Source organism: Trichechus manatus, unplaced genomic scaffold, assembly GCF_000243295.1.
Source record: "Trichechus manatus latirostris isolate Lorelei unplaced genomic scaffold, TriManLat1.0 scaffold00233, whole genome shotgun sequence".
Classification (NCBI taxonomy): Eukaryota; Metazoa; Chordata; class Mammalia; order Sirenia; family Trichechidae; genus Trichechus; species Trichechus manatus.
Window position 1 is genome coordinate 1208690 of NW_004444169.1, and position 15556 is coordinate 1224245.

At 39.2% G+C, this 15556-nt stretch overlaps 1 protein-coding gene across 8 annotated transcripts in view; it reads right to left on the reverse strand.

Annotated features, from left to right (window-relative positions):
- Positions 1-15556, reverse strand: part of PHF8 (PHD finger protein 8) — a 127904-nt gene that overhangs the window by 18353 nt on the left and 93995 nt on the right. For all 8 annotated transcript variants that reach the window (XM_023743068.1, XM_023743070.1, XM_023743072.1 and 5 more), the window contains one exon: positions 11090-11185. In XM_023743068.1, coding sequence (XP_023598836.1) covers positions 11090-11185 — 96 coding nt within the window. The remainder of the gene's footprint in view (positions 1-11089; positions 11186-15556) is intronic.

Sequence of the window (15556 nt, forward strand, 5' to 3'; positions counted from 1 at the left end):
TGGCTACCACAATGATCGCCCTGACAGGGAACACAACAGAGAGTCCCTGATGGAGCAGGAGAAAAGTGGGGTGCAGAACTCAAATTCTAGTATAAAGACCAGACTTAATGGTTTGACTGAGACTGGAGGAACTCTGGAAGACACGACCCCCGGACTCTCTGTTAGCCCCAAACTGAAACCATTCCCGAGGTCAACTCTTCAGACAAAGAGTAGACTGGACCATGGGACATAAAATGATACTCGTGAAGAGTGTGCTTCTTAGCTCAAGTAGATACATGAGACTAAATGGTCAGCTCCTGTCCAGAGGAGAGATAAGAAGGCAGAAAGTGTCACGAGCTGGTTGAATGGACACAGAAAATCTAGGGTGGAAAGTAAGTGTGCTGTCACAGTACAGGGAGAGCAACTAGGGTCACATAACAATATATGTATAAATTTTTGTATGAGAGACGAACTTGAATTGTAAACTTTTGCTTAAAGCACAATTTAAAAAAATTAAAAAATAAAAATAAGCGAAGGATATGAAGAGAGACTTCACCAAACGCTCTCAATCATTAGCCATTAGAGAAATGCAAATCAAAACTACAATGAGATACCATCTCACCCTACCATTACTGGCACTAATGAAAAAAATGGAAAATAACAAATGTTGGAGAGGTTGTGGGGAGACTGGAATTCTTATGCACTGCTGGTGGGAATGTAAAATGGTAAAACCACGAAGGGAAAGGATATCCCTTACCCACTGCAGTCGCATGGATTCCAACTCATAGCGACCCTATAGGACACAGCAGAACTGCCCCATCGGGTTTCCGAGGAGCTGCTGGTGGATTTGAACTGCCGAACTTTTGGTTAGCAGCTGAGCTCTTACCACTGCGCCCCTAAGGCTCTGGAAAACAACATGGCGCCTCCTTAAAAAGCTAGAAATAGAAATACCATACAATCCAGCAATCTCACTCCAAGGAATATATCCTACAGAAATAAGATTCGTCACACAAATGGATACATGCACACCCATGTTCACTGAAGCATTATTCACAATAGTAAAAAGATGGAAACAACCTAAGTGTTCATCAACAGACAAATGGATAATCAAATTATGGAACATATACACAATGGAATACTATGCAACGATAAAGAACAATGATGAACCCGCAAAATATTTCACACAATGGATGAATCTAGAGGGCATTATGCTAAGTGAAATAAGTCAATCATAAAAAGACAAATACTGTATGAGACCACTATTATAAAAACTCAAGAAAAGTTTTACAGATAGAAAAAAACACTCTTTGATGGTTACGAGGGAGGGGAAGGAAAATCACTAACTAGATAGCAGACAAGTGTTAACTTTAGTGAAGGGAAAGACAACACACAGTATAGGGGATGTCAGCACAACTTGACCAAGACAAAGTCATAGAAGCTTCCTAGACACATCCAAACACCTTGAAGGACCGAGTTATTGGGGGTGAGAACTAGGGACCATAGTCTCAGGGGACATCTAGGTCAATTGGCATAACATAGTTTATAAAGAAAATGTTCTATTTTCTACTTAGGTGAGTAGTGTCTGGAGTCTTAAAAGCTTGCGAGTAACCATCTAAGATACATCTATTGGTCCCATCCTGTCCGGAGCAAAGGAGAATGAAAAAACCAAAGACACAAGGAAAATATTAGTCCAAAGGACTAATGGACCACATGAACCACAGCCTCCACCAGCCCAGGCCCAGAATAACTAGATGGTGTCCAGCTACCACCACTGATGGCTCTGACAGGGATCACAATAGAGGGTCCCAAAAAGAGTGGGAGAAAAATGTAGAACAAAATTCAAATTCATAAAAAAAGACCAGACTTACTGGTCTGACAGAGACTAGAGGAACCCCCAAAACTGTGACCCCCAGACGCCCTGCTAACTCAGAACTGAAGCCACTCCCAAAGTCTGCCTTTTAGCCAAAGATCTGACAGGCCTATAAAACAAACAATAACACACATGAGGAACGTGCTTTTTAGTTCAATCAAGTATACGAGACCAAATGGGTAATACCTGTCCAAAAGTAAAGACGAGAAGGCAGGGACAGGAAAACTGGACGAATGGACACAGGGAACCCAGGGTGGAAATGGGGAGAGTGCTGACACTTGTGGGGGTTGCAACCAATGTCACAAAAACAATTTGTGTATAAAGTTTTTAATGAGAAAACTAATTTGCACTATAAACTTTCACCTAAAGCACAATAAAAGAAAAAGAAAAACAACCTATTTGCTGATTAATTGAGGCAGAGGCATCAAAAAAAAAAAAAGGAAGAAATAAGTTACTCATTTCGACTTTTCAATAGGAAGTATATTTCAGGATAACCAAACACCCAGAATGCTCATTAGAAGCGAGGATGGTGAGATTTCTTTTCACAGACTTTGGACACGTCATTAGGAGGGACCAGACCCTGGAGAAGGACTTCATGCTTGGTAAAGTAGAGGGTCAGTGAAAAAGAGGAAGACTCTCAATGAGATGGACTGACACAGTGGCTGCAACAATGGGCTCAAGCATAATAACGATTGTGAGGATGGCGCAGGACCAGGCAGTATTTCGTTCTGTTGTACATAGGATCGCTATGAGCTTGAACTGACTTGACGGCACCTAACAACAACAAACAGCCGAGTTGGTGAGGGAAAGCTCTTCTTTATAGAAGAATGCCAGCCAATAACTGCAGAAGGAGTAACATAATTAGAAAATCACAAGTTTGCAAATCCGCTAATGAAATAATTCATGCTGGGGAATTGAATATTCATACAATGCCAAAGTACTGCCTCCCAGAATATTTGCTTTTCGCAAGAAGAAAAAACTAACTTTATAATAGTGAGATCAGTGGATTATCAAGTTAACTAAGTATTAAACTTAATGTCACTAATAGTAGGACAATCCGACTTCATGTGTCTCCTGATGAAATAGGAAATTCATAGCATCATTTGGGAAGTAATTTTGCCAAAGACCTCAAATCAAGGAATCCTTTGATTTACTTCCATTTTTTAGCAAACACAGGGACAGAACAAGTTAAGCGATACCATAAGAAAACAATCCATCTACAAGATATCTGTCTCTTCAAAATGACAATGTCACAAAGAAACAAACAGACAAACCCAGAAGATGGGACATGCTACAGTACAATTACACCAGTCTCTACAGCAACTGAATTTCTGGATTAAGAGACTCAAAAGGCATGACAACCAAATGCCATGTGGATCCTGTTTGGATTCTGATTTAAACAAACCAACTGTAAAAATACCATTTTATTTTATTGTTAGACAATTGGGGAGAATTGATTATGGACTTGGTATTAGATGACATCAAGGATTTATGGTTAATTTTGTTATGTATGATAACAGGATTGTGGTTATGTGAGTAAGTATTATTTTAGATATGCATACTGATATACATGGTGATAAAAATGACACAATACTTGGGGGTTTGCTTTAAATACTTCAGCAAAGAATTTTTTTTAAAAGGAGAAAGCAAATATGGCAACATCTTGATAACTGTTAATTCTCAGTGGTAGGTATATAGGGAGTTCATTGTACTAGTCTCTATTTTTAATTAAAGAAAAAAGCCAGTATCACAGAAAAAACGAGTGATGGTGGTAGTGACCTAGATTAAAAAACTCCTTAGTAGGTTAGCTATCGTTAGTATTAAAAGGAAAATTTCTGGATAAGCAGCATGCTGACATTTGAAAAGGCAACTAGGAAGGCTGGAGTCTTTCTTTAAAGGTGACATTTTGTTTTTAAAAAAATGACCTGAAACAAGTCTAGTTAGTAAATAAATTTTGGGTCATGGATGCTTGGGTATCTTTTATGTTATTCTCTATAGTTCTGTAGGTATGGTAGTTTTAAGACACGGTCCCAAATTATTTGATACTTTTCCTACTGATAGGTGGGGTCTATGCCCCCTCCCCTTAAATCTCGACAGGTTCCTTTGTAACGCATAGAACGTGGTGGAAGTGACATTGTATGATTTCTGAGGCTAGGTTAGAAAAGGCAATTTCAGTTTCCATTTTGCTTGCTAGAACATTCATGCTTGGAGCCCTGAGCCCCCATGTAAGTTCAACTAACCTGAGGCCACTAGGCAGTGAATAAGCCAGAACATGGAGAAGCTACATGTTGGCACTCTGGTTGGTACCTTTAGTCTTTGAGTCCTCTCACCCCAGGCACCAGACATGTGAATGAATGAGACTTCAGATGACCCAAGCTCCTAGCTATAAAGTCACCCCTAGCCTTCCAGTTTTCCCAGCTGAGGCCCCAGATATCGTGGAACAGAGATAAGCTGTTTTCATTGTGCCTTTTCCAAATTCCTGACCTGCAGAGTACATTATGAGCACGAAAAAATGGTGGTTGTTTTAAGCTGAAAAAAAAACGAAACACCTTGATTGGACGTGGGTTTTGGGGGGTGGGGAACAAGCTATAAAAGACATTTTGGGGGAACAGTTGGGAAAATTTTATTATGGACTGGGTATTAGAAGATATTCTAAAACCAAAACCAAACCCATTGCCGTCCAGTTGATTTGGACTCATAGCGACCCAGTAGGACAGAGTAGAACTGCCCCATATGGTTTCTATGGAGCGGCTGGTGGATTCGAACTGCCGATCTTTTGGTTAGCACCCTGAACTCTTAACTACTGTGCCACCAGGCTCCATTAGAAGATATTAAGGTATTATTAATAGCTTGTTAAGTATAATAAAGGTGTTGCTGTTGTTACTAGGTGCTGTTGGGTCGGTTTCTACTCATAGTGACCCTATGTATAACAGAACAAAATGTTGTTCAGTCCTGCACCATCCTCACAGACCACCTGTCAGTTTGTTGTGCTGTGGTGGCTTGTGTGTTGCTGTAATGCTGGAAGCTATGCTACTATATTTCAAATACCAGCAGGGTCACCCATAGTGGACAGGTTTTCAGTGGAGCTTCCAGACTGTGACAGACTAGGAAGAAGGACCTAGCAATTTACTTCCGAAAAAAAAAATTAGCCAGTGAAAACCTTAAGGATAGCAGTGGAACATTGTCTGATATAGTGTTGGAAGATGAGCCACTGAGGTAGGAAGGCACTCAAAGTATGACTGGGAAAGAGCTACCTTCTCAAAGTAGAGGTGACCTTAATGACGTGGATGGAGTAACGCTTTTGGTAACTTCATTTCTTGATGTGGCATGATTCAAAATGAGAAGAAACAGCTGCAAACATCCATTAGTAATTGGAACGTGGAATGTGAGAAGTATAATAAAGGTAGAACGATTATATAGGAGGGTGTCTTTATTCTTAGGAGACACTGAAGTATTAAGGGGTAAAATATGTTATGATGGCCACGTATTACGTTCAAGTGGTTCAGCAAAAACTAGATAGATGGATGAAGCTAATATGACAAAATATTAGAATTGTAGAATCTAGGTATTGAGAATATCGGTGTTTATGTACTAGGCTTCTTTATGTATGTTTGAAAATTGTCATAATAGAAAATTTAAAATAATGAATGAGACTAAGAGATTATAATAACCAATGGGTAGTCCTTGAATGGATCCTGATTTGAATAAACCAACTGTAAAAGATATTTTTGGTACAATTGGGGGAAACTTGAATAAGGACTTGATATTAGATGATATTAGAAAATAAATGTTAATATGCTTTGGTAAGATATAATGGTACTGTGGTTATGGAAGAAAATGCCATTATTTTAGGGATGCATACTGAAGCATTTAAGATGAGATGTCATAATGGGTGACATCAGTGAAAATGGCAGAGTAAGGACCTCCAGAAGAGCCCTGGTGGTGCAGTGGTTAAGTGCTTGACTGCTAACCAAAAAGGTCGTTGGTTTCAACTCACAAGCCACTCCGGAGGAGAAAGATGTGGCAGTCTGCTTCCACAAAGACTTATAGCCTTAGAAACCCTATGGGGCAGTTCTAGTCTGTCCTATAGGGTCACTATGAGTCGGAACCGACTCTATGGCAACAAGTTTTAAGGACTTCCAAAAATTTGTTCCTCCATAAAAGCCACAAAAAAACTGGCAAAAATTGTCAGAATCAATGTTTTCATTCATCAAATACTTGTTGAACATCTCCCATGTGTCAGGTACTACGTGAGTAGCTGGACACAGTGATGGACAAAAATAAACAGGATTCTTACCCTTTAGCCTCACATTATAATTGGTCTCCTAATTTCCTATAGTTACAGTTCGTATTTCTGCTTCATTCCTAATTTTGCAGGCCAGAACTTCTAGAACAATGATAAGTAATAGCGGTGATAATGGGCACTTTTGTCTTGTTCCTGATTTTAATGGGTATATGTTTAGTAGAATGTCTCTTAATCTTTTTTGGGTTAAGAACGCAAAATGTGGCTCATGTTGAAAATGTGATAAAAGTCATTAGCGTTTTTTCTAGAGAAATATACATACATACATACATGCATGCATTTATATAAAATTTATATACAATTTTAGGGGATTCAAGGACCCAAAAGTCCATGGACACCAACTAAAGAAGCTCTGTTCTACTGTTTCAACCTATTGGTTTAAGCTAGACGTTCTTCTTCATATTAAGATAGTATCCTTTTATTTTTGGCTAACTAAAAGTCACTTTAAAAAAAATTTTATTGTTTTTTTGGTGAAAGTTTACACAGAAAATTAGGTTCCCGTTTTTAAAGGTTTGGAGTTTTTTGTTTGTGTTTTTTTTTTCCAGCATAAATAGGCATTGAATGAGTAAGAGACCAATACCAACGCAAGAACAGACAGAAGATTGATGAAACAAAATGAATGATCCCCAAACAGCACGTTATATACGAGTCAGGAGATACGGCAAAGAAAACATCCCAGCTTAGTGGGAAGGGGAACAATTGTTCCATATGATTTTGGAACCAATAGTTATCTATTGTTGGGGGGGGGAACTTAATCTTCTGTTTGGTACCATATGCTAAATAAATTACAGATAAAAACTAGATGTTAACTAAAAAAATCAACCTTAAAAAAAATACCAAGGTGGTAATTTTCTGCTCTTTGAATAGGGAAACAATGGAATAAGATCAACATTTGATATAGAAATATTCATATTTTTCATGTAGAATGAGAAACACCATAAGCAAAGGAAAAAAATTACACATATATATAACAAATAATGACTATTTCCTTACTATATAAAAATGGCAATTTGAAAAGCTTAAAGACCCACATAGATAAATGGGCAAAAGACAGAAGAAAAATTTACAAAAGAAAAAATTCTAATGCCAATGTAAACATATAGGAAGTGTTTAATCAAAGAAGTACAAATTAAATCAATGAGATACTGTTGTCCACTTGTGAATTACCAAGATCAAAAGAATATTGTGGTAGAGACTGCTTGTGGTCAACCCAGTATCATTCTCCCTTTCTTACTAACAAAACTCTGATTTTGTGGGGACGGCAATGTTGTTGCTGTTATTTGCCACTGAGTCAATTCTGACTCATGACAACCCCACGCATACAGAGCAGAACTGCTCTATAAGATTTTCAAGTCTGCAATCTTTTGGAAGCAGATTGCCTCACCTGTCTTCAAAGTGCCTCTGTGTAGGTTCGAACCGCCAACCTTCTGGCTAGCAGTCGAGTCCTTAACCATTTGTACCACCCAGGTACTGTGGGGACAGCAATGTGCCTAGCTATAATCAACATTTTCTGGCCTCCCTGGCAGATAGTTGTGGCCATGTGACACAATTTTGGCCAAAGATATGTAAAAAGAAGTGGAACTTGGGGAACAGGGGCCTCAGCATGCCTATTCCTTCTTCTTTTTGTTCTTTCTCTTCTTCCTGACTATAACCCAGCCTGATGCTGGAGGTAAACAGCCATCTTGTGACCCTGAGAGGGTAAGCACTCACTAATGATGCAAGGTTCCTGCTACTCACAGGCAAACACTATTCCTAATTGAAAGATATACTCAATGCTTGGGAGGATTTCATAAACAAGCACTCTCACGCATAGCTGGCAGAGTGTAAATTGGTACAACCTTTCTGGAAAGCTATTTGGCATTATGTATCAAGAATTTTTTAAATGTTCATATTAATAAACTGTGTTGGCAAGGGTGTAGGAAAATAGGCATTCATATGCATTGATTGTGGGAATGCTGACATTCTCTTAAGATGTATTGTTAAGTAAGAAAGTGCATTAACAGTGTATAAAGTATGCTTCCAATTGAATAAAAGTAGAAGGGGAAAGAAAATATATACATGTATTTGCTCATATATGCATAAACTATCTCTGAAAGAATACCCAAGAAACTGGTAACAGTAGTTGACTCCAGGAGTGAATTGGAAAACTGTGGAACAGGGGTGGGAGGGAGACTTTTCACTGTGCACCCTCATATACTTTGGCCCTTCTAGGATTTTATGGGGATTCATTGTTAAGTAAATAATCAGAGAGATACATTTATATATAAATGTTCATTCCAAATGTTATCACTAATTGTGAAAAACTGGCGAGCTTAAATGCCCCACATTAAAGAAGAAGTTAGGTAAATTACCGTATTTTTATGCAAATAATGCACGCCTTCTACGTTTGTTTGCCAACCAGTCTCTCCCCTGCGAGATATTTTCAGAAGCACCACTATGCCAACTTTTTTTTTTACATGTTGCTGTAAAAAAAAATAGCAGAGCATGCTTACGAAAATACCTCATGGTGGTGGTGGGGAGAGTGGTTGGCAAACAAACATAGAAGGTGCATGCTATTTGTGTAAAAACACGGTAGGTATATCCATGGAATAGAATAGTTAAAATATTATTTATAAACAATGACATGGAAACATGCTTATTATATAATATTAATTTGAAAGGCCATATACATTTATTGGTTTTTAACTTTTATAGTCACCTTCTAGTCAACATAAAGTATTAATTTTAAGACAGAATATAAATGTTAACTTTGACCACGTAAACGAAAAAGTGTGGCTCATGGAAGGAAGAAAGAATAGGAGCACAAATGTCCATATCTTCCAAAGTAGGTAGTCAAGAGAGACAGATAGGAATTGATGGAAGGAGAAATAGAGGTTAAGTTGATAAATCAAGAAATGGCAAAATAACCCTATTGCAATCTTCAATTTTGGAGGTAACTACCAGAAAAATGAAAACTACGAGGATGCCTCTCAGGCACAGGACTAAAGGTAGGGAAAGACCTTTGCTTTTCATCCTAAACTCCTCTGTACTATTTTATTTGCTACCAGGTACACGCACTAAAACCAGTAAACCAACTGCTGTTGAGTCAACTCCTACTCATGGTGACCCCATGTGTGTCAAAGTAGAACTGTGCTCCACAGGGTTTTCAAAGGCTGATTTGTCAAAAGCAGATCACCGGGCCTTTCTTCTGAGGTACTTCTGGGTGGACTTGAACTTCCAACCCTTTGGTTAGCAGCCGAGCACGTTAACCATTTGCACCACCCAGGTACTCCTGTGCACACACTACTTCGAGAAAAAGCAGGATATAAGATCATATACTTTGTGATTTCAACCATAAAAAGAAAAAATACATAGGAAAAAAGCCTAGAAGGAAACATGTTAAAATGTTAATAGCAAATGCTTCTGGGACGCAGACTTATGGTGGTTTCTTCTTTATGCTTTCCTCTATTTTCTGTATTTTCCAAGTTTTCTGTTATTGTAATCAGAAAAATCTACTCTGACAGGCGAAAATAAAGAAAGCATAGGAAAAAAAAAATCAGAAAATAAGCTTGAAGAAAACTGAAGAAGAAAAAAAAAGAGAAACACTTGCTGACTGACCCAGTAAGAGAACACTTCCTAGTACAGCCCCACCCCTTCCTAACTTCAAGCAAATACTAGAAAGGCCAAAATAAGGCTGGGTGGAAGCAGCAGGCCTTTTATTTCTTGGGGAAACACAGGAATTGAGATCCCAGCACTCACTGTGGTAGACTGTTGCAGTAATAGCTCTCAATCTGCTAATACTTCCTTATATGCATGCCCCTTTGCAATGTGACTTTGCAGTTTTCTGCCTCAAGAGGTGGAATCTATTTCTCCACCCTTGGAATGTAGGCTTGGCCACGTAACTTGCTTTGGCCAATGGAACAATAGCAAACATGATGCAAGCAGAGGCTTGAAAAGTATTTGCAAATTGGGGCTTGTCCTCTCTTGATATTGGAAACCCTTCTGCCACCATGTGAAAAAGCCCAGTCTGGCCTCCTGGTGGATGAGAGACCACATGGACAAAGGCCCCGTTAAAAAAAAAACCCACTGCTGTTGAGTCGGTTCCGACTTATGGCTACCCTATAGGACAAAGTAGAACTGCTCCATAGGGTTTCCAAGGAGCGGCTGGTGGATTTGAACTGTCGACCTTTTGGTTAGCAGCCGAGCTCTTAACCATTGCACCACCAGGGCTCCTAAATTGTGCCACCAGGGCACCAGCCATCCTAAATTAGGTCCCAGATACCTGAGGGAGGTCTTTTTAGACTATTCAGCCCTAGCCTAACTGTCCCAGACTAGAAGAACAGCTCAGACAACCTACAGAATCATGAGAAATAATCAGTAGTTGTTTTAACCCACTAAGTTTTCAGCAGCAAAAGCAAACTGATACACCACCCAATATGAAAACCACCCAGCCAGTGAGACGAGGAAAATAGTTTTATTACCTTCTAAACTCCATGTTCTCAACTCAATGATCATTCTTTCCTCCTTCCTCAAAGATGGCCTCTCGAGCTAGTACAGGTGATAATCTAAAGAGTCTTGGGCCCTGTGGAGCTCAACAGTTGATAGAATTTCCCTCCTTTGACAGTAATATTACCAGAGGGCTGGGCAGATGGTATCAAAATGTTCTCCAAAGAATTTAGGCTGCTTGCTGAAATCTGCTCAAGGTCTTTCCTCCTTTCATCTCAAGTCACATAGTATCAGAAGCAACATGCTCCTTTACCTCTGATTTTACTGCACTAGGAATAGACTGAGAGCATGAAATCTGTGTCTCATTGATCATTTTAGCTCCATAAATGTATGCCAAATAAACAAATGAATGACTGAATCAGATCTTCCTATCTTAAATATCTTTCCTACTCCCCAGCCTAATTTTTCTCTGACCACCCTCACAAAATTTAAACAATAGAATACTGAATCACCTTTAGGGCTCCATGGAGCATCATCTGAATTCTTCTTTTTCTTGTGTCGAGATTTCAAAGCAGGGTCATCATCATCAGACTCCAGAGATGGATAGACTGCAGGGAGAGGGAAAAGCAGAGTTACTGAGATCTCAACCAAAATGGTGAAGACAAAATGATACCTATACCTCAGCTTCTCCTACTCCCCTACAAGCGTATCCTTTATTTAATCCATTCTCAACTCCAGCACTCCCCGAATATTCCAAATATTTTTCATGCCTTTGTACTTCTGCAAATGCCCTTACTGCAGCTTCACCTAATTCATTCACCCAACATCCATAACATGAGTAACTTCATGAGTTACTTTACACAATCTTCAAAATTTAGCTCTAGACTCAACTCCTAAAAGAAGCTTACCTCACTCCCTTAATCTGATTCAGATGCCTCCTTCTAAATTCTCCACAGCATCCTATGCCTACCTCTACTGGAGGTATTTGTCATATAGTATTTAAGAGTTGATTAGTAAATCAGTTGCCCCCAATTCACTGTGAGGGCAAGGATATGTATTATTTTATTTCATAACAATGGAGCCTAATACAATGCACAGTAGGTGCTCAGTAAATGTGTGCTGAATGAATGGATAAATAAATGGTATACACGTTACTCACACAAAGGGAGCAAAAAGACTATCTGGGTTGAACTGGGAACAGAAGTACCATGACTGAATGCTCTGAATAACAAAACACACATGTACAATTTTCCCATATAATACAAACGTACATAGACATATAATCTTATCACATATTCCTCATAATCCACATACAAAACTTAAGATTTAATGGGAAGATGGCCCAGAAAGGTCCTATTGACGAGGTCTACTGTGCTAACCCAGAAGAGAAATAAAGTGAAAGAGAGAAAACTTCCACCTTTCCCACTTCTCCCAATGACCAGCTTCATGTTTGTTTGTTTTTCCCCTAGAACTCTACTTCGTCAAAGGAATCCAGTTTCCCACTTCCTTCCAGAATGGCTCCATTCTGGGAAAATGAGTTCATTTTCTCAGGCCTTCCTCCTTGGGAAAAGAGGTAAAATCCCTGCTCTCCAATTTCATAAAGAAATAAATAATAAATAAATAAAACGAGGGCTCATTGTCCCTGGAAAGAAATTACTACTGATAACAGTTATTTGAGGAAGGTCTCATCCCTAATTGCTCCAATGGCTGTCAATGTTATTTCTTTGGTTCTGAAAGGTTTTTCCACTTCAAGGAAAGCAGCAGTGTGGTATGGTGGAAAGACTCAAGTCTCATGGTTAGACAATTAGTTTGAAATCCAGGATTGATTCACTAGCTTTGTGGCCTAAGGAAACTTCTCTGAGTCCCAGTTTCTTCATCCATTACATTGAAATAACAGATACCACCTATCTTGCAAAGTTGTTGTGATGACTGAGAAATAATATGTGTAATTTAACTTGCAAAAGGTATTCCATTTGAAGGTTTATGCCTTATTTAAGGGGGAGGGGGCTGAAATATATATAATAATTAAATCTAGATATTGAAAGAAAATGTTTAAATATGTCTATTAAAAATAAAACGGGGGAGGCGAGGCCAAGATGGCAGAGTAGTCAGATTTCTGTGGTCCATCTTACAACAAAGACTGAAAAAAACAAGTGAATCGATTATACATGACAAACTAGGAGCCCTGAACATCAAAGGCAAAGATGAGGAAATGGACTGAAAGGCAGGGGGAGGGAGAGACAATTCAGAAGCATAGAGGAGTTGCCAGACCTGACCCAGCAGGAACCGGTCCCCTGCAGCCAGCGCACTCGGTGAGACAAGCAGTGGCACTCAGGAAACATTTTACACATAGGGAAAGACTGAGCAGTGGACAGTCTACTCAAGCTTCCAGAAACAGTGAAAAGTGACGCTCAATTGGCAAAAGGTAAGTACATGTGTCTAACCTACCGCACTGATAAAAAAACACCCCCTTTGGGAAAAATCTCTCTCCCCTTTACCTGCCCCCTCCCCCCTCTGCATCAGTCCCTAGCCAGCTTCAGTCATTGCCGTGTCCCCTGGGCTGGAAGTAAGAACCTCTCATGTGCCCTGAGCCATTCTCCCTGCCTTGGAGAGGGAACAAATTAAGAAAGAGGAATAAATAATCTGTCAGCTCCCCTAAGCCGGGAACATACGGTAGGTGTAGCTCTTTTACCTAGGCACAGGCATAAGGGGTCCATGGACTCTGAATCTGAATGCCTTTCACCCCTGCACAGACTTGTGTGGGCCCATTTCAACAGCATAGGCCCTCATTAGCACAGTACAACAGGATATATACCTGAAGCCTAACTTCAATTGTGAGCTATATGGTGGAGTGGCAAGTTCGTGACATTTGACATCACTCTGTCCATTAAGCAAGGTCCTCACCTACACACATCGGGGGCCTGAGGACTGGTGGCTCCACCCACACTACCTAGCCACCTGTTGCAGGACTCCAAGAATAAGTAGTGCCTCTCAGTCTTAGAGCCAACAGCACTGGGTGACCATATTCCGGCAGCAAAACCCACCCACAATGCACTCTAGGTAACAGGGACACACTATCCTCCCAGACACTCAGGGGCAGCCATCAGCCCATTGTCTTGCTCAGTGCATGACCCCTACTACAGCAAGATACCTTTCCTACACCAATCACTCCTGCCCATCTAGGACTGTAGCTGAGAGCCACCACACACTTGGTGACCGACTACCTGGACACCTGAGCTGAAACCAGACAAGAAAAGTAAACGGCCTCCAGGGCTCCATACCTAGTAACAGAGCTAACCATCTGGTGACAGGACATTAGAGCTTCAAACATGCCAATAATCAAAATAGCTCACATGAGCAGCCTATCTGGGCATATCAAAACAAGAAGATAGGGCACAGTAAGCAAACAAAACATTAATGAATATAATAACTTATTGATGGCTCGGAGACAACAATCAATATCAAATCACATAAAGAGGCAGACTATGATGGCTTCAGCAAGCTCCCAAAACAAAGATTCAAGAAATCTTCCAGAGGAAGAGAACTTCTTGGAACTATCGGAGGTGGAATACAAAAGATTAATATACAGAACTCTTCACAGGCAAAACACAGAAGAAGCCAAGGAACACACAGACAAAGCAATAGAGGAACTCAAGAAGATTATAAAAGAGCATAATGACATATTTAACAGGCTGCAAAAATCCATAGGACAGCAAATATTCAAAAGATTAACAATAAAATTTCAGAATTAAACAACTCAATGGAAAGTCACAGGAGCAGAATTGAGGCAAAGAAGTCAGAATTAGTGAGACTGAAGATAAAGCACTTGACACCAACTTATTTGGGAAAATCAGATAAAAGGATTTAAAAAAATGAAGAAACCCTAAGAATTATGTAGGACTCTATCAAGAGGAATAACCTATGAGTGACAGGAGTATCAGAATGGGGTGGGGGGGGGATAACAGAAAATACACAGAGAATTGTTGAAGATTGGTTGGCAGAAAACTTCCCTGGTATCGTGAAAGATGAGAAGATATCTATCCAAGAAGCTCATCGAACTTCACACAAGGTAGACCTGAAAAGAAAGTCAACAAGACATATTATAATGAAACTTACCAAACCAAAGATAAAGAAAGAATTTTAGGAGTGGCTAGGGATAAACAAAAAGTCACCTAAAAAGGAGAGTCAATAAGACTAAGCTTGGACTACTCAGCAGAAACCTTTCAGGCAAGAAAGCAATGGAATGACATATATAAAGCCTTGAAGGAAAATAATTGCCAGTCAAAAATTATATATCCAGCAAAACTGTCTCTCAGATATGATGGTGAAATTAGGACATTTCCAGCTACAGAAGTTTTAGGGAATTTGCAAAAACCAAACCAAAATTACAAGAAATACTGAAGGAAGTCCTCTGGTTAGAAAATAAATAACATTAAAACAACAAAAAGAAAAAAAAAAGAAACTAGAGACTAAAACATTTAGTCATAGATCTCTCATATGGAGAGGAAGACAAGGTGATATAAAGAAAAGACTGGTTTAAACTTAGAAAAACAGAGGTAAATATTAAGATAACCACAAAGGAAACTAATAATCCTACACATCAAAATAAAAAAAAGAAAAACATAAAGACTCAGCAAATACAAAATCAACAACAATGAAAAAGATGAAAAGAAAATACATAAAGAAAAACAGCACAGAAAATTAAGTGGAACAAAGAAACAGTCAACAACACACAAAACAGACATCAAAATGACAGCACTAAATTCATTCCTATCAATAATTACGCTGAATATAAATGGACTAAATGCACCAATAAAGGGACAGAGAGTGGCAGAATGGATAAAAAAACACGATCTGTCTATATGCCGCCTACAGAGACACACCTTAGACTTAAAGACACAAACAAACTAAAACTCAAAGGATGGAAAAAAATATATCAAGCAAACAACACTCAAAAAAGAGCAGGAGTGGCAATATTA